Source organism: Thermobia domestica, chromosome 13 (assembly GCF_964235325.1).
Source record: "Thermobia domestica chromosome 13, izTheDome1.hap1.1, whole genome shotgun sequence".
Classification (NCBI taxonomy): Eukaryota; Metazoa; Arthropoda; class Insecta; order Zygentoma; family Lepismatidae; genus Thermobia; species Thermobia domestica.
Genome location: NC_137466.1, coordinates 45,523,778 through 45,544,252, shown reverse-complemented (window position 1 = coordinate 45,544,252; position 20,475 = coordinate 45,523,778). Strand labels below are relative to the sequence as shown.

The 20,475-nt window shown below is 35.1% G+C and overlaps 2 protein-coding genes across 2 annotated transcripts in view; both read left to right on the top strand.

The window, feature by feature from the left end:
• The window catches only part of LOC145667590 (uncharacterized), a 20,580-nt gene extending 7,898 nt beyond the window's left edge, over positions 1 to 12,682 (top strand). Inside the window, exons 2-5 of the mRNA XM_081735055.1 lie at positions 2,874 to 3,019; positions 6,498 to 6,659; positions 9,442 to 9,600; positions 12,308 to 12,682. Coding sequence (XP_081591181.1) covers positions 2,874 to 3,019; positions 6,498 to 6,659; positions 9,442 to 9,600; positions 12,308 to 12,682 — 842 coding nt within the window. The remainder of the gene's footprint in view (positions 1 to 2,873; positions 3,020 to 6,497; positions 6,660 to 9,441; positions 9,601 to 12,307) is intronic.
• On the top strand, positions 12,679 to 20,475 carry LOC145668123 (uncharacterized). Its single transcript, XM_081735680.1, has 5 exons — positions 12,679 to 12,903; positions 13,151 to 13,208; positions 15,252 to 15,383; positions 16,156 to 16,390; positions 18,448 to 20,475. Exons 3-5 carry the CDS (start codon positions 15,333 to 15,335, stop codon positions 18,621 to 18,623), a joined length of 462 nt encoding a protein of 153 aa, XP_081591806.1. The 5' UTR covers positions 12,679 to 12,903; positions 13,151 to 13,208; positions 15,252 to 15,332; the 3' UTR covers positions 18,624 to 20,475.

Below are 20,475 nucleotides of genomic sequence, written 5' to 3'. Positions count from 1 at the left end.
CTGTTTGTGTGTTTTAAAATATTTGTATATGTATACAGTTTTCCTATGAAACTTTATTTTCTTTCGTCGATGATTGTGTTTTATAGTTATGAAATCTCCATGTTTCTTAGCAGCTATTTTTTTTAATTATATATGTTTCCAATTTTGATATTTCTTTATGATATTTTTTCATCTTATACATAATTTTTATTCATTTATTTGTATTTTTGTGATTACTTTTTGTGTGTATTTACCTATGTTTGGAAGGATGTTTTAATGAATTCTGTATTATATATTTTTGAGTACTTATTCTCTATAATAATTTTGTTTATACTTTTTGATATTTTACAATTTACATATTGTTCATTACATAATGTTATTTTTAGATATTTTAAATTTTGTATACTGTTTTTATTTATAATCTGATTTTTATATTGCATTTCGTTGTTTACTATTTTTAAAATATGATAAGTTACTATGCTTAATTCTAATTACTAAGTTTAATTCTAATTAATTATCTAAACGAAATATAACGATGGGAGGGGGGTAATTGTCGCGATCGTCGAAAGTTCGGAAGGGTACTACATTTTAAGATCGTCGAAAGCTGGGAGGGGGGTATTTATCACAAACGTCGAAAATTACTGACTCTGATTCTTCCAGTTCATCGCCTTCGATAGCCAATGTCTCCGTTACAAGTCCACGCTGATATCTCCGAATCAAACCATCAATGCTTTCAGTGAAATAAGCTGTTCCAATTCTCAGATCTCAATCAGAATGTTAATTCCTGAAGTGCTGGTCCATCTTAGCACTGTGCCATCTGCTGTATGTTCTCCAGACTTTCCACATATTTCATTTTGGCCAAGTAGCGTAGTTAGAATTCAGTAGACTTACATGTACAGTTAATTCAAGTCAAAGTTCTTGTTTTTATAAAATAGTATAAAATAATAAATATAATAATAAATATAATAATAAATATAATAAATAATAAATATAATAAAGTGGTAATAAATATAAAATATTTAAAAAATACTGTCGAAATATAGATAGTTTTTGGATATTTTATCCTTATTTTTTAGGTAAATGTTCGCTCCTAAAACTTAATTTCCAAAATACATAATTAAATAAATGAAATAAATGCATTAAATTTGTCAAAAGCCGATTTATGTATTTTACATGAACAACTCTGTAAAAATTACCAAAACTTTTTTTTAAATGTGCTTGTAAATTGTCTTCACTGAAGATTTTTTAGGTGCACTTTCCCCCGTTCGAACCAAATTTCAAGCAAAGAATTATGTTTCCAATATGAAAACTGTTGTGCTTTATTTAGCTTCTACTGGAAATATAGTCTAATGTGATTCTTGAGGAGACACTAGAGATACTTTACTTTTTTTTAAAAAAAAAATAATGTCCCACGATTATGTTCCAAGACTAAGTTAGACGGTGATGATAATAATGGACGAGATAGTGGAATGAAGAAAGTAGGAGGAAACGGGAGAACCTCTGAAACGTCCGTGATACGGTGTTTGTCCACCATATCAATAAGCCTAATTGGCGTGAGCTGGGATCAAACCAGGAATCTCATGCACTAAAGGTGAGTTCTCTACCACTGAGCAACCGCAATCCGTTAGAAGTGCTTCATGACAAAATAATTAGCGTTTTCGCTTTTAGTTGGAAGACCCAACTTCGTTTTCTTGTGTACTAGTGCATGTGGTTGGGACCCTACACAAACTATATATATATCCTTACCACTAAAATGGAAAATATAGCTTCGGAACAATCAACTAATGTAGACAATTTTCTAACATTGTTTCTTGACTTGAATTTGTTGTACATTGTGAGTGAAGTAGATAACGTTGCAAAGCCTGCATTAAACTAAATTGACAAGTAAAGTAGTTCATGGTATTGTAGATAATGCAGGTTCTAGAGGGCATACATCCATTAGATACGAACGTAGATTGTGAGTAGTAAATAGTTGATTATGGATGTAGCCCAACAAACCAAAATAATGAAGAAAGTAGATATAGTAAACATTCCGTTACTGACCTACTTATAATAACAGTTACTAAATCAATAAAACGTTATCGATTATCAACTAATAACAGCTGCTAAATAAATAAAAAGTTATCCTACAGAAACTGTTAACAATTCAGCTACTGTTAATATGCCCTTCAATTTGCTAGTATCCATTAAAGTTTAAATTGTAAATGAAGTAAGATTATTGTTCATCATTTCAGTTACTTCACTGTAACATTTTAATCTATTATTTCTAAAAGAGAAGGAAAAAGACAAGTTATCTTTATTTATTTATTTACATTTATTTCTGGAATAGTATACCTCTATTTTATATTAAAATAATAATAATAATAATAATAATAATAATAATAATAATAATAATAATAATAATAATAATAATAATAATAATAATAATAATAATAATAATAATAATAAACAATGTATATAATCTCAAAACAGAACTAAATTATTTATAAATATTTCTTAAAACGGAAAGGACAATCAAATAGCAGATATTTTCTGACACGCTAAAGTATATTGCTGTACCTTTAAGGTGAATCATGAAACCAACATGAAATTAACATTTGAGTCATCAGTCAAGCAGTTGTATTGTACAAAAAGTAGCTGTTATAACAAATGGTATAACGCAAAATCAAAAAGGTCACTAACGGATGTTGTAGATACTGGTAGACTTCTCTAGAAATAAGACTTAGCATAGGAGCGCAAATAAGATTCCGATAGTTTTTTTTTTTTTTTTTTAATTAACATGATCCATTGGATTGCATGACTTTTACTCGCGCAAGATATAAATCTAATTTGCGTTCCTAAGTTGTTCGAAAATGAACAAAATTTTCCTAACGTGTTATCACCTTTCTTTACAGATAGGAGAATGTATGAGTGTATAAGAATTCTTGCGTCTGTTCGTAGACAGATAGAGGAGTCTACCCGCACATTGTTAGCGGAAGGGAGAAGACTCCAGGATGCCGTACAAGGACCAGACGAAGGCAGAAGAAATGCCGAAGGCCAGGTTAGAATCCATTTAATGACTTAGCTGATTCACAGTATAATTAATTTTCGTCAGCTTATTTACAGAATAGTATCAGAAAAAAAATTAAAAACTTTCATCTACAAATATATCTACACATATGTTTTACAACTTGAAAAAAAATTACTGTGGCGTAACACACTACTAGCACTTCCTAGGGATGGTGTAGCAAGGGATTACGTCTTTGATAAATTTAACAAAGCCTGACAAATTAAGCAATATTTCGTAACTTTAAAAAAATGATGTTGGATGCCCGCACTACAGAGGTAATGGAAGTAATCTTTCTATATATAACAGGGTTCCCACTGACCCAAAAAATCAGGGAATATCAGGGAATTTGATTTTTGTTAGAGAAAATCAGGAAAATTATTGAGAAGTTCTTTAATGTGGGACAAATTATTGAAAAGGTAGGTTGTCATGATTTGTGGTTAACTCTGAAATCAGTTGAGCTATAGCATCTTGAATGTCTTAATGTTTGGCGTGGGAGACCCGGGTTCGATCCCCAGTGGGAGCTCACGTGGTTCGGATTCCACGTTAATCAGTAGTTCGCGTCTCGTATAGCCTCGCTGCTGGAAGGGACGTTAAATTCAAAATCAACTCAACTCATACCCTTATAGCCGCTTCAAAACAAAATGATGTTCTCATTCGACCTGTTTATACATATATATGTGTTGTGCGCATAATCAAGCATAATTCATCGACACATATGCACTGACTTTAATGTTTTTGTTTGTTTGTTTGAAAGAGTATTCTTTCCCGGGTGTTCCACATAAATTTCATGAGGATCTAATCATATTCTTCGGAACTAGGTCATGAAACTTTTGAATGGCTGAGTTTTCGTACTATAATTGTGTGTACGATCGCGTATGAATTCGACATAGATGCACCTATTTTATTGATTTACTTTTTGGCTAAAAAAGTATGTTCTCATGGTTATTTTATATAAATTTTTATTAGGATTTGATGATAATCATCGGAGCTAAACCATGAAACTCCTCAATGGATAGTGTTAATATCGTAATTAATCGACTTCACTGTGAGCATGCTCACGCATAACTTCAGCACAGATGTACTGATTTTGATTATTCTTTTTTACTTTTAAAGAATATACTTTCTCACAGACTTCATATAAATCTTTTCATGATCTAATGACTCTTTGGAGTTGGACTGGTCAACTCCTTCACGGCTGATAGTGTTAGTACCGTGTGTATTTTCACGTGTAATTCCGTATCGCGTATACCGATTATATATATAGATAGCGTCAACTAATCCTTGAGAGAGTCCAAGCATGTTTGTGACGTCATCTATTGACTGATTGTGGTTTCATGGGACCTCTTTCTGAACTCTGGCAATCATTTCTCCCGTTCCTCTGACAATAAATTAAATCATTCATTTATAGAGATAAATCATACATCTGTCTTCCCCTAAAAGAGTACATACAGTATAATAAAAATTTTACAATACGAGATGTATACCAATATTACGTGCCGTTTGCCCATGTTTTCAATTTTCGAGTTACATGTCAGCTCTGGTCGTTCAGATATGAGGCTCTGAACATTAGTATGTCATTCGCGAACATGTTCATGTCAGCACAAAATTTAAAGTTTGGTGTGCTCTTATGTATCGTAGAGTAATCGGTCCATTTTTTCTTTGCTGAGAACACGGTTACATGGGCAGCTTACTATGACATGTTGCATGAGCACCTACTCTCTCAGATGATGGAACTGAAGGCCAAACATAACCTTCCAACACGATGGAGTACCTCCTCATTGGTCTCGAGATGTTAGGAACTTTTTGAAATGACGTTTTCCTGAGAGACGGATTGTGGTGGTCAAGGTTAGTGCCTACGAAACCCCTGTTCCAGATCTTGCCGCACTTCGTACACAGATTGTTGCGAAAACTTAACTGACTTGTTGATGCTGCTATGTTGCAGCATATATGGATAGAGCTTGAATATCGTCTCGATATCCTGAAGGCAAATAGATTGGCACGTGTAGAAGTAGAGTAATTGGCAATAAAACTTTGTAGAGATGTATAAAGGTAACCAAGGAAGTTCTGTCGCTTTTTCACTCACCACCTTCAAACCGATATGTCACCTAAAATGTACCTGCAAGATCAAAAATAATCCCCATCAGCATCGACGACTTTCTGCTAATTATCTGGAAGGCCATGGATCCATCGCTGTAGAATTTGGTGGATCGTGAAGCGAAGAAGATACCAAGTGCATTTTGCACCTCTACTAGGGATTTGAACTGGCGTTCTCTGAGGGATTGTCCAAGGAATGGAACAGGTGATAATCGGACGGTGCAATGTTCGAGGAATATGGTGGATACAATAGTATTTCCCATCCAAGGCGCAGAATGGTGTCCCGGGTCATCCTAGCCACGTGAGGCTTAGCGTTGTCCTGTAACAAGAGGATCCCTTTGCGATTCAGAAGTGCTGGCTCCAGAGTTTTGAGTTTGTCTTGAACACGGCTCAACTGCTGACAGTACTCAGTTACATTGATCTCTGACCAGCTAGTAGCAGTTACCGGTGCACGATGCCGCGAGCAGTCCACTAAACACACAAGAAGACCTTCTGGTGCAGTGCTGATTTCGGCTGTTTTGGAACCGGTTCATAGGATGCTAACCAATAATGACGGCGCCGTGGAGCTTTGTATAGGACCCACTTTTCATCACATGTCAACACCCTGCACAGAAATTTTTCCTTCCTCAGACTTGACAGTAAAGAAACAAGTGTCTGCTCGTGTTGCTGTCTGGCAAGGAGTCAAATCATATGGGACCCATCGACCCAACTTGCAGTGCCTTCCAAGTTGAAGGAGGAGCTGCCGAATGGTTTCTCCACTCACACTGATTTGTGGTCCCAGTTCCTCACATGTCTGACCACTGTTCGCCTCAATTGCTGTCTAAAGATCTTCATATTGTACACGTGTTGGTGTTCCGGCCCGTGGTGTGTCTTCGAGTGTTTCGCCACCGTCCTTAAACTTGTTAAACCACCGCTGCACTGTCCGCGTAGTCACGACACCCTCACTAAAGGCCTGACATATCTTCCGCTCCGCTGCAGCGACATTTGACCCTAATTTGAACTCGTACAGCATACAAGCCCTTATGACGCACTGTGGAGGTTCCATGTTCACTCTGTTCTCACGCAAGTTCACGATGTAAGTGAACTGCCACAACCAGGTAGTATGTTGGATATACCCACACCAATAACTGACCTTTGCCTTATCTCCATTGACATTCAACTCATGTTGTGAGGGCCATGGAACACAGACCTGCACGAAAAGCGACAGAACTTTCTTGGTTACTTTTATAGAACATATTGCAGAAAACCGCATGTCTCTATCTCGTATAGTTTACGAGCTATGTTTCATTGTAATGGTAGAGAACTTTGTGGACACTCCATATTATATACTTTATAAACAAAAAGCTTTACATTGTGTATTTATTTCTTTTTTCAGATCGACGAGTTCGTCAACCGTGGAATGGACTTGGAGCAGAGATTGGCCACAGAAGAGGAATATCTGATGGAAACTATAAGAAGAGCGAGGATTGATATCAGTTCCTGTGTTCTGGATCTCCAGCTTGCTACTGTAAGTTGTCGCAGAACCAGTGAACACGAGGTCAGTATACTTGAATTGTTCAACATTGTATAATATTGTTGCATTAGAAATTAGTCTTTTTATCTGGATAATAACCTCATGTTTCTCATCATAAAAGATAAATATATGTGATTTAATGACAGTAATAAGGTGAAATGTAGAAAGCGATATTTTAACTTTCTTTAGAATTGCTTTATCTGGTCATTTTTTTTTTTGTGTGTGTGTGTGTGTGTGTGTGTGTGTTTGTGTGGCGATTATTACAATAGTTAAACATATATAAACTTAACTATTGTGATGTTCTTAAAATAAATTAATACCATATTAAGAATTAAAACATCAATTAGAATCGTCAAATAGATTTTCGTAATACATTTTTTATTATTTTTAATAAATGATACATACTATTCAATTTGTCTGCTTGAGGTCCTTCGTGGCTAAGCGGTTAGCGTACGCACCTTTGGCGTGGGAGACCCTTGTTCGGTTCCCGGCGGGAGCTCATGTGGTTCGGATTCCACGTTAATCAGTAGGTCCCGTCTCATATAACCTCGCTGCTGAAAGAAACGTTAAACTCAAAATCAACTCAACTCAACTTGTCTGCGTAAATCGATTCTTAATCTGAAGACCTAAAATTTCCCTGATATCCGTATTATACATATACACGTAACTTAATTCATGACTCCATTAATTTGGATACTCTTTCTGTGAGATATTGTTGCCTATCACAACGTTTCTATTGCCTTGGTAGCTTGTAAATTTTGATACGAAAATAAATGAAATTTTGTTTAATATTTAGAAATGATTTCTTTCATATGAACCAATTATTAAAAAATACATGTCTTTGCTTATTCAATTTAGAATGGATTATTATTATTATTATTATTATTATTATTATTATTATTATTATTATTATTATTATTATTATTATTATAGAAAATTAAACTAAATTTACGTCCCATGATTATGCCCTTTAGGCTAAAGGAAACGGATCATTAGTGAAACTGAATGAATATGAGAAAACTGGTGGAATGAAAATGCGGAAGAACATTATGAAACTCTACGGACACGATGCTGTCTATCATAAATTCACACAGTCTGTGATCGTCTCACCAGAGGTGAGCGTTCTATCAGTGAGCTCTAGAATATTTAATTACTATTCAAAATATTTAAAAATTCGTGTACGAGTATAGCAGAAAAATAGATGAATTCTTTCTCTTATATATTTGAACATAGGCAGTTTCTCTTAAAACAAACTTGTTAAATTTCTTCAATGTTGCCACTTGTATTTCTTTCTTCTACGTTACCTTAAAGATTAATTAATATATATTTTTATTTATTTATTTATTTATAATTGTAAAAATATTAATAAAATAAAAAAATGAAATGAAATATTTGAGTTTTACGTCTCACGATATGCCGGCTAGGCTAAAGGAGAAGGTGATGATGAGAAATGAATAAAAATGGTGTAATGAAGAAAGTGGGAGGAAATGGGAGAACCCCAATGAAACTCATCCACACGGGAGTTGGGATCAAACCCGGGATCCCAAGCACCAGAAATGAACGCTCTACCACTGAGCCACCGCGGCCCCACAAATAAAATAAAATTTATAGATGTTTATACAGAGGTAATTATATGATAAGTTTCATTGTCACAGGTTTTAAGTTACTTACTCGCATTTTTAAAATATCCAAGTACTTTATTAGGGATGTAAGTGATTGGTACGGCTAAGGTTTAATATTACGAGATGCGCCTATAAAGGTACTCGAACTTAAGCAAGGGAGGCCCAAGTTCGATTCCCGCCGGGAGCTCATGTGGTTCGGATTCCACGTTAATCAGTAGGTCCCGTCTCATATAACCTCGCTGCTGGAAGGATCGTTAAACTCAAAATCAACTCAATTGAACCTAAAAAAAAGTAAAATAACACTGGAAATACTTTTGTCTAAGATTTTTTATTAGTGCCTGTTTAAACCAGTTTTGTGCAATTTGTATGTGAGTAAACGTTCGACAAATGCACATAGTGTGATGTCGTTGTACAAAAGTTTTGAACGTCAGGTTTGATCGCCCACCACAATGTACTTCAGAAAGGTGTTGTCCTGTACTGCAGTAGCCACCGAATCCTCATATTATTCTTTCTTATTGGCTTTTTTTTTTTTTTCTTACTGTTCTGTTAAAAAATCAGAGACATTTGCAAAACAAACACACATCTTCCTCATTTTCAGGTCCTTCCTTAAAATTAACCAAAACTTTTCTTTGTTTATCTCGAACATGGTTGACAATTGCTGTGGAATTATATGTTTATCAAATTTCAACGATATTTCTCCATATTTACCTCATTTCTTGACGTTCAATGGAGTTGTGACCTAGTATCATCCACAACACTTTTGTATCTACATCTGCAACGTTTCAATAAAATATTTATCCAATTTGTAACAAAGCATAATGTTAGAATATTGCTCTATTTCGTTACACGTGTTTCGTACGATGACTTCACACTACATACATTTGTCACAGGCATATCCAGATACAGACTGCATCAAACTAACAGGAAGCTTAGACAAAGGTGTTTCCAGTGTTGTTATACTATGGTAATATTTTAAAGGGAGGCAGCTGTATTTGTTAAAGTTTATAGGGATACCTCGTACTTAAATCTGAAATAAATACAGATTAACTTTAAAAAAATGAGTATACACTTTGAGTAGACTTAACGCTGTAGAATTTTAAATATATATATATATATATATATATATATATATATATATATATTTACATTATTATTAATTTTCTACGTTATTATTATTATTTTAGGAGGATAGTTCAACGGAGAGTTTCCACTCAATTGATTACCTGGATATGACGATAGAAAACAATAACCCGGATTTGACAGAAGACTCACTGGAGGAAGGGATCACTGGAGACAGACGGTACTCTAGTAGTAGTACCGGTAGCTGGATTACTGTTTCTGAGGTATGTCTGCATCAGTTTCTACTACTTTAGTACCTTGTAATTTTTATCTTAACATTTACGAAAATAAATGTAGCTTTATATGAACGAATTATCAGACTTCCATACTATGCTGTGCATAAATGTCGGAGTCTTATACAACAGTTCTTTCCGTCCGTCTGTCGAAAGATATCAGAACAAAAACGGTAAGAGATATCAAGAAGCAATTTTTCGCAAACACTCCTCCCTTAACTCTTTGTTCAAACCGGAAGAGGTTCAAATTAACCATTTCCTGTTTCAACGTTGGTTGCCATACAACAAAAATGGTAATGAACAGCAATAAGAGGTTTTCTGTAATCGATCATCGTCTTAAGAGAACATACCGTCCAACCTACAACACTCTACCAAAACCACAAGTGGTTGAAATTTACAAGTACTTCCGGTTTTAATACGACTCTCCATAGAACAAAAACAGCAAGAGATAGCAAATAATGGCTTTTTAATATGGATGGAGGAACAGGTCTTATCTTTGATCTTATTCCTCTGTTGGAACCAGTAGTTATAGAGGTACTACTTCAAGTTTAAGTATTAAATTTGTATAATTTGGAAGTCTACCGTAGTTTCACACGAAACTTGTTTGTTTAATAATATTTCGTTTATTTAATACAGTGGACCACAGTTCACGACTCCCTCTATTCGTCCACATATCGGTTCACGAATGATATTTCGGGCTATGAACACACATTTGTATCCATGCTATCAGTAGTGCTTTCAAGCATTTGTCATACACATTATTTGTCAGGGTGTTGTGTCCAAAAATTTCTTTGCATTTTTTTGTATTATTTTAGTCTTCATTATATCTAATTTAGGATAATTAAGAATATTTTCATTTATATCCTTCATCACAAAAAAAACGCTTAAAAAGATAAAAACAAAAACACATTTCTGTGGCCAGAACAGATCAATTGTGTATATTTACATTAATTTAAATGGCAAAAATAATTTTAGCTCTTAAACAGCTTACGAAACGGATTAAATTCAGGACGCAAGGGTTCACTGTATTTAATATGAATATTATTTCTTATTCAAACATTTTATTTATTATATTCTGTATAGTTGTTAAATATATTTTTCCAGTGGTATACGCAGTATAAAATCAACGGGGAGAAGGGGGTTTCAAGGACTTTATTTCATATACTTTCAGGACTAGCGTGATTTCTATATACAGGATGTTTCAAAACAACACCGACAACGCTTAGGAGGTGATTCCTGACACCAAAATAAGACAAAAATATAGACTAATCTGGATGAACAAATGCTCCCTTTTGGAGTTATAAGCTGCCGAAAACGTGAAAAGAATGAACTTTAAAGATCCATAGCTCTAAAACTATTGGTCCTACCGTAGTAAGATCAAGACTTCACCTAGGAACTAATATGTGCGCTATTCAAAAATACATGTTTCAGAATCCAAAGGTACTCACGCAACTATTTTTATAGAGGGAGTTTAGCTACCGGCATATAATTTGAAGTGCTCACCAACTACCTCTATAAAAATTGTTGCAGAAGTACCGCACGATTCTGAAACTTGGATATTTGGGTAGAGCACATACTAGTTTCTAAATGAAGTCTTGACCCGATAGAGCTTTGAAGTGTTTTTTTTTTTTTTTTTTTTTTTTTTTTTTTTCACGTTTTCGGCAGCTTATAACTGCGAAAGGAAGCACTTGTGCAACCAGCTTGATATATACTTTTTGTCTTATTTTGGTGTCAGGAATCACCTCCCAAACACTGTCGGTGTTGTTTTGAAATAGCCTGTATATAGGGTGCGCAAAACAACACCATCAACGTTCATAAAGTGATACAGTATATCATTTGACGTTTTTACGTATTAAAAAACGTGAAATATACTGTGGCATATCACATCTCAGCGTACGTTATTTCTCAACACGAGTAACCACGGAGCTGGCGTTCCCTAATACGTCAGATGTCCCGCTTACGCATTCCGTATTTACTGTTGTCAAAGCTTACCTTTTCCCTACGTAGACTCACCTTTTAAGTCACAGTATATCTAAAAATTCTGGTGGTAGCATGTCTGGGATTTATGTTATGAGGGAATCCCTTGCACACACATTGTACATTACTAGAATAATGTATTTTGGATGCATATGCATAACTTCCTTTACACTGGTATGAACCACCACTCCACGGTCTCTCGTGTTCGAAATAACGAGTGTTGCAATATAGCTTTTCCATACTTTTGGGCAGCTTTAGCTGTAAAACTAAGACTTTTCTCCATAGGTCCATATGAATTTTCTTTTGTCTCGGGAATCACCTCCCAAACGTTGTAAGTGTTGTTTATTGAAACACTATATATATATATATATGAAGGAAAAAGTTCGAGGTTTAACCCCCCTCCTGAGCAAGATATTACGGAAAAATTAAAATTTACTATCTATGTTGGAAGTACATGTTTTTCGGTTTTGATATAGTATCGTCAGACATTTGGGGAGTCACTTGAATTACGAGGTTCTAACCTCCGAAAAAATCACATCGGAAGCCGATGCCCAAACCATGCTCAAGCTATCAGGCTGGTAACAGCTCATGGGCTGAGGCGATTTCTCATAATTGCGCTCCAACTAGGTTTCTCAAGAATTGCTAATGTGTTTAAAGTAATGTATTGTTGATGGTTGTCCATTTTATGTGACTTACCTCTGTTTTTCTTTCTTTGATTTAGCACTCATATGACAACAGTAGTGATGAGAGCTTCTGTTCTATACTTGACACTTCGACCTCAGTCATGTCATTGCATTCGCAGCCAGTGTCTGTACCATGGCTGAGAATGTTGTATGGCTATTCATCATACACCATCTTTGCCATTATCAACATGTCTGAGGCCCAGCGTGTCAGCGGTCTCAAGATTTTGTTGATAATGACCACTCCAGAGACTTCGGTCCTTGGAGTGTCCTTATCTTACCTAATAAGTTCTGAGAGGATTCGAATTGGAATGCCATGGCAAATCGTGGACTTGCCCGATTACGATCTCAGTGGCATTCCTCGAGAAGACTCTCCTATGACTAACTTCTTCAGAAGTGTGTATTGCTTGTGGTGAATCCTCCAGTTCCAGAGGTGGGGAACCCCAGCAATTGCACTTCCAGAAGTAGAGGTTCAACTAGGTGAAGCTGAGGTTGAAGTGCAAGTGGAAGAAGAGGAAGGATCACACTCTAATGGCAGCCACAGAGAGGAAGAAGCCAGTGATGAAGAGAGGAGGCCTAAGGATGAAGAGAGGAGGCGTGTGTATGGCCCAGTTGTTCGACCGCCTCCCCGTTCCAGGTAATACTTCAAAGTCTTATTTATTTATATATATTATTTCTGAAAATGGTTGTGGGTTATGCACTTTTAGCGACCGTAGTATTTCTCATGCCCAGCTTGTTAGAGACCAGAGAATTATATTAATGGACTTAATAAGACTCAAAAACTTAATTGAAATTATTTACAATAAATTAATTTATTTTATTATTTGTTAGTGCACTAAATTGAATTTATGTTCACACGAATTCTAATTTCTTTTTTATCTTAGTTTATCTAGATTCCAAAGGATAAGAAGCTTAATCTTCCGGCGGAGACAAAGCGGAACGGTAAGACAATAAAATAGAAATTAATTTATAATCAGTAGTTTCTTATTTATTTTATTTTTTATTTATTTATATTTATGAAATTTATAAATTTATTTTTTTTTTTCTATTTGTACTAACGCTAAGTGTAAAAATTCTGACAAAAGGTATAAATTGTGAGTGTGAAGATATTAAGATATAACTTCTGAAGAAACTAAACTGACGCTCACAGTTCTAACTATTCGTTAATGCCGAAAAATTCAATACAAGCCGCCATCTTCTTCAGCGTATAATGGATCATTGCATCAAGAGAACCAGGACCCAAATATTCTTTGCAGATTGAAAAGTTTGAAGCAAATCATATATATTATTTCAAGCTATCAGGGAAAATGATGTTATCAGCTGAGCTTTATTAGTTAATACAAACTATTTACTGAACTAATTGGTTTTATTTTTATTTTTCACCATATTACCAGCAAGCATAACTCCACAGGTAAAAACAAAAAAAATCACAATACAGATGAAACCCCAATAATTAATTGAAACAGAAACATTTATGTATTATGAATTACCATATTTGCTACAAGCTATGTAATGTTAGATGTAAGCTTAACCATATCTGAAATATATATTTCTTTTAATTATGTGATGGAAACCATAAAATGTGATTGAAAAGAGCAATGTGTGTTTATGTAAATAAATAAGCTTCTGAAGAAAATGGAGGTTCCCATTGAAAATTTCGGTATTGACAACTGGTATTTAGACGCATTCCGGAGTTTAATTTAATAGTTGGTTAGGATATAGTTTAACTCAGTTTTTTTTCCTTCGCTGCTACCTCTGAAAAGGAAGAAGTGAAATTGTCATCCATACTTATAGTTCGATCTTCTATTACAGAAATAAAGCGAAATCCACTAATCAATTGTATCTTAACCCAATTCTAGAATACTCTTAGCGTTCAATGAAAAAAAAATGTTCACAGATGAGAAATACACCAATCGATAGAATAAAATGATATGTGCGACTGTAAAAGGTCATGCGTAGTTTTTGAGAAAATGGAGGGAAAGAATAATTAATTTATAAACTTAAATAATTTATCCTGTACGAGAGCTTATTGAGGTAAAACGTTAAAGTAACCTTTCATTAAGCTTTTCATTAAGACATAGATTCTTAATGAGATATAGCCCGAAATTATCATGAACTCTTAAATTTTTTATTTTTATTTAACTAATATATTGTCCAAAAATAAGGCATTGGCGCAAATCCCCTCAATCTTGGAGTTGGAGGGAATGTCCCCCCAATAATCCGATTTGAAATGTGTATTTTTGGGGGTGAGGAGAAGAAATATGATATTATTTGTGTCCGACTGCTACAAAGGAAAGAGAGATTAAATTGATGTTCCTTGCTGTATAATATACAACAGGTTCACCTCGGAAATCAGATTCATCTACCGTAATATGAGTCTCTGTCTCCCCCCACCCCACCCTTCCAGAATAAGCCTCAAATTGCCCGCCTCCCAATGTTGAAGACACTTGTGCTCCCTTGATCCTCCACAGCATTATTTTTCTACTTCATAACTATTTTGAACATCGCTTAAAAAAAGGAACGGTATTACCCGTCCCCCCCCCCCTCCAATGTTGAAGACAGATTTGCGCCGATGGATAAGACATACATAAATCGATAGATCCCTTGGAAATGAACGAAATAATATGCTTTAAGCTAAATTCTTATGCTTAGTTTTTGGGAAAATCGAAAAAAAGGAAGATACTAACTTTTGTGGCGCTAAGAAATGTGTCGTTCTTTACCAATAATAAATGACTGTTTTTAATATGCTGGAAGAAATAATACTACACATGTGGCAAAATTCACTTGAAGTAGGAGATTGTACTTATTGTTGACACAGCACTGTTTACGCATATACTGCTGAATTCCTAGCTGTTAATGCTGTTTATATGCAACTAGAGATATTACGTAGGAAATAAAAGTACAGGGGTATTGTTACAAGTAAGATGAGTCATTGATGAAACAGATTTGGACTGGAACTAAAATAACTTGATTTATATTTCGTAGGAGGAAGCAACACGAAAACGGACCACTCCACCACCAACTGAGGAACGAAGTCATCCCACCTCTCCTCCTGAGACCTCGCAGATGGATCGTGAGACGATGGTCAAAGAAGTTTTCGTGGAGGAGATCAAGGAGGTAAACTGATTTATTATTTATTTATTGATTGATTGATTCCAATGATACTAATAACAGTATTAGATTGAAGTCATGCAAAAGCTTATTTTAATATTTAGTTTGCAAAACTCGCCGATGTTGAGATAAGCCTAGAATTAAAGTCGATGTTTAGAATACTCGGATGTTGCTTTCTTTTTAACCCAACAATCGGCACGTGTATAATACCCTTGGTGTAACCACGTTTTTACCAGTGCGTTGCATCCCATTCTTCTAAAGGCTTTCCTACAAGAAGTTATTCTCAGAGGTGAGATACGAGTTTCAGCAAGGAGGTAGTTTCTTTTATCTGTAGTTACGTTGTTTATTAAACTGAATGCCTTAACTCTCAGCAATAACTTTAATTATTTTTCTTGCCTCCTTGATGATTTGATGAATTTCTGCTTTAGGAAAACCTTGACTATCTACAAACACTTGAAAATTATTTAATGTGGTGTTAATCATCTCTTTGAAAGCTGGAAAGGAAAGGAAAATAAATATATTAGATTCTCAAGAACAATACTAATTTTTTCTTTTTCATAAGTGCTCCTCTATTAGGTGGAGAGGTGATTTTAACAACCAGTTCGGGCGAATCAGTGCGAACTAGCTGAATGACATCACTGATACTGATTTTTTTTTCCGAAACGCAAGTATTCCCCAAAGCTTAGAATTATCATTATATATAGTTTTCTATATGAAATTTCAAGAATAATAAATAATGCTTCTCTATTCTCATTAAATTTCTATTGTTTTATTATAGCACGAACGGCAACAGGAACCAAGACCGAGAAAACAGCGACAAGAGGTGACCGAGAGATCACCGCGAGAAGTCGATGATGATAATCTGAGGGAACACCCAGTTCAGGAGCCGCCGTATCCATATCCCATATCTTGGCGAAGTAGACTTCTCTGTGTAATCAGTTGTGCAGCTAGATGCGTTGTCGCCCCGTTTTCGGCTTGTTTGGGCTATGAAGTGGACCCGTGCGACAATTGGTGTAAGTTATTTTCATATTTTAATCTGTACAAATTAGTGTTATCACCATAAGAGTTATGATCATTAATCTTTATGAGTTAATCTTTTATGTACCAGTATACAAATGTTTACTTGGTTACACGGTGAAACCATCTTATAGCACTGATTACTGATGTTATCCATTGAACTGAAATGCAACTAATTCATACCTAGTCCAGTAGATTGCAACTTTTTGTGGTAAACAAGTCTAGTTGTCTATCCCTTAACGAGTTTTCGTAACCATTTGGCTACACCTTTGTTTGATCTTGTGTATTGCGTTTGAAGAGTATCAGGTATTGTTCGTTATGATTATTTGTGTATTTACTTTCCGCGATGGTAGCAGTTATTGCCCCTGGTGACAACTCTGGTAAATTTTTCGCGGGAAGTTGTCTGTGGATATGTTGTTTTGCAAACAGTGCCGGAAGCAGTGAACCGTTAAGGGCTATATTCATTTATTTCAAATTATATAAATATATTTTAATCATTTAAGTTTTCTCTTGGTGAACGTGACTTCCTTCGAAATTGCAAAAGAACTTTTCGTGTTTACTGACACGTAACATCGTGACCCATCTGTCAATAGAGATCAAGCAACCTACTTCTTCCACCCTCCATTTTTTTGTTGACACAATGTTGTATGTATCAAAATTCGAAATTGTCTTGATCATAGCGATAAGTAAATGGCAGTTTTCCTCGTTTAATAGTCGCAGTTGGATTTTCGCATTTAAAAAAAAATAAAATAAAATAAAATAAATAAATAAATAAATACAAAAAGTGCTACTATTACGCAAGTGAACACGGTAGTTTGATTATGAACGTTTAGGTCATTAGCGAAGCCATGACTATTTATATGTCGGTCTTACTCGACTTTTGCCCGAATATCACCTATTTTTTGTGTGATTGGATGCCTACTGTGAGGAGCGTCTTGGATATAAAAATTTCCACAAAGAAAGTGACTGTTATCTTATCTTGCCCGTAAACAGCAGACATTTCTTAACAGGTCTGTGCAATATTTACACCTTTACTGAAATAAAATTGGAAAATGTAGCGCAGTTTTGCGGGAAGTTCACTTATCTTCACGGTGCAATACCTTACGTCTAACTAACTTCATGGCCTATGGAACCCGGAGGGTCAATGCCGCGTTCACAAGCCAACTAGATCCAGCTTCTGTTTTGTATTCCTATTTCTGCGAGATCCATTTTAATATTGCCCTCCTATCTGCGCCTAGGTCTTCCTAATGGTCATTTCCCGATTGATCTTCCAGTCAAGTCTTTGAAAGCGTTCCTACTTTCTTCCAGCCTGGCTACATGACCTGTCCACCTGACCCTCTTAGATTTGATGACCCTAACAATTTTTGGTAAACCGCATAAATTATGTAGTTCCTCGTTATGAAGTTTCCGTCATTCCGCTTTCACGTTCCTCTTCGGTCCGAATATTCGTCTCAGGATCTTGTCCTCAAATATTTTCAATATATGTTCTTCCCTCAGAGTAAGCGACCATACAGCATGACAGGCATGATTATCGTTTTATATATTTTAAGCTTCAAATTCCTCGACAGAATTCGCTACGACAAGAGATTTTGAGCTGAATAATAAATAAATATAGATTTTGAACTGAATAAGTACGAATTCCCAACTTTTAGTCTACATTTAATTTCTTCGTGAATATGGTTTCCGTCTATTAATATTGATCCTAGATATTTGAAAGTATCCTCTTACGTCTATTTGTAAGAATCCCATCACTTATACATCTACTAGCTTCAACTGTGAAATGACCTTAGGCCGGACACGCTGCGACTTATATACCCAGAGACTTGAGACACTAGGCCCATTTCGTACGCGAAAAGCCTATTGTATTAGAGATACCTTATATAATACTGTGTTCAACGTGTAACCTCCCTCTAAATATCATTAGTCCCCATGAGTACTAATAGTTCCCAGATGAACCCAAGTACAAAAACTGAAATTAGAAATAATGCTATTTAAATTGTATCAAATATAATAATTCAAATCCTCATTATTTTTATATTTTTGTTCATTTTAGATCAACGAGAGGAAAGAAGAAGAAGGTGGGAAAGACAATTTGGAAACAGGGATCTTCCTCCCAACTTACTTCATCTCCGCCATGAATCTCAGTGTGGCCGCTGCTTCAAGTTTTATTTTTGCCCCTGCTGCTGCTGCATTCCTTGGTGCGACGATGAGCGAGAGTGCTTCCTCTAAAGAGGAATTGAGGTAAAAAGATAAGAATATCTAAACATAATATATCTTTCGTTTTATCAATTCGCTTTAATGTCCTTATCTGTATTATGTATTTGTAAGTCTTCGATATTTCTCTTTGACGTCTGTGTCTCGGATTTTCTGTATTACTTGTCTGCAGTTATGATTTCGGGTAATTTGACGGACTCTCAACTCGGCGACTTTTAATTCATCTTTTTCAATCCTTTAGGTTGTCATTTTGCGGAAGGGTTAAGTATTATGTTAAGAAGATTAAATTCCAACTACCTATCGTTTTACCTCAGAATATTCCATTTCCTCTTTAAATTACATCCATTAGACCAAAGGATGATATGTATATATGTGTATATAATCTATGTAATAATTGTAGTTATTCAAAATTCAATAGTAAGCTTTTGCTAATTCTCAATGAAAAGTCGTTTTGTAGAATCTAATGCAGTGAAACCTCACAATAACGGACACCTCCACAATACAGACAGATTTTTTTTTAATCCCGTTAAAACTGTTTGTATTATAATAGGACAGGAGCCTCAGCAGTCTTCTTTTCCCCTAATGCTTTAGTAAGCTCTTTGTTCTATACATATTCAGTACAAAAAGTGCTTCTTTCAATTAAAAAATAAAACTTGGTCACGCTACAGTAAACAGAAATTCTCTTCTCTACAAAACATCTTTCAAATTCAATCTCAATAAATTGGTAAACCACCACACACAACATTCTTCATTTTCCTGTGCATCTATCCAAACTAAATTGCTTCCTGGCGTTACTCCTTCAACACTTTCTATGGTGGAGAACCAATTATAAGACCAAGAATTCTACACGAAATTTCTTTTCTTCCCTGAAAAAGTCACTACTTGTGTTTCCCTTGGTACTTGTATCTTCCCCTGCAACCCCACATAAACACATCTCTTCAATGATACTTCTATTTGTTTACAAAACGAATTCCTGCTTTACTCCCCCAACAATTGGAACATGTCTTCTCTGTAACTGTCAACTTTCATTTACAGACAAATAGTTACGTCCTATCAATGCCCGTTATTCAAAGGTGTCACTGTAGTAGGAAGATTTCTGCATGAAATTTATATTGTATTGAGTTTATAACAGTATTTAATGATTATTGTTACACTTTTATTCTTCAAGAAAACAAAAATCATCATTACTTAACCTCAGAAGATCAAAGAATGTTTCAAATTCTTTCATATAAGTTTCATATAGAACCAGTAGTACAGGACTTGTTCCAACGATTCAAGTGAAAAATGTTGAGTCATCCTTCCTACATCATTGGCCTGTCACGTTGGGACCTTCACAATTCGGTCTGCTGAAGAAGCCACTAAGGTGACAGGTTTTGATGAGATGACATTTCACTTATGATGAAATAAAGGCCACCGTACAACAGTGGTTCAAAGACCAACCTCCCGAATTCTGTGTGGAGGGATTTAAACACTATCACAATTGGACAAGTGCCTGAATGTGTTGGGTTGACTTCTGAGAAACATACTGACTCTGAGTCACATTAAATATTTCAGCGACTATAGATTTTAAATACAAAAGAGGACTATAAAATTATCTAGTACATAGTGTTAAAAATTCAGGTCAATGTATTTACACATGATGGTGCTACACTTACCAAAAGAGTTTCATTTATTGTAAAAGTTAAAAATGGTTACGAATTTCAAGCCTCAGACTTAGTGATCGAAAGTTGAGAATCCCATCACTCAGTTTGAGGATAACCTAAAAGGAGCAAGCTCTACCTTGCCATTTACATCATTTTCATGTAATACAAATATTCCAACTGTTTCTTTACACAATACATATGCACTGTTATAGACTCAATATAGA

Bases quoted from the DNA above. Each gene is read 5' to 3' on its own strand.
- LOC145668123 (XM_081735680.1), top strand. From the start codon at position 15,333: ATGGATCGTGAGACGATGGTCAAAGAAGTTTTCGTGGAGGAGATCAAG. The intron at 15,384-16,155 runs GTAAACTGATTT...GTTTTATTATAG, and splicing joins TCGTGGAGGAGATCAAGGAG to CACGAACGGCAACAGGAACC. The intron at 16,391-18,447 runs GTAAGTTATTTT...TGTTCATTTTAG, and splicing joins GGACCCGTGCGACAATTGGT to ATCAACGAGAGGAAAGAAGA.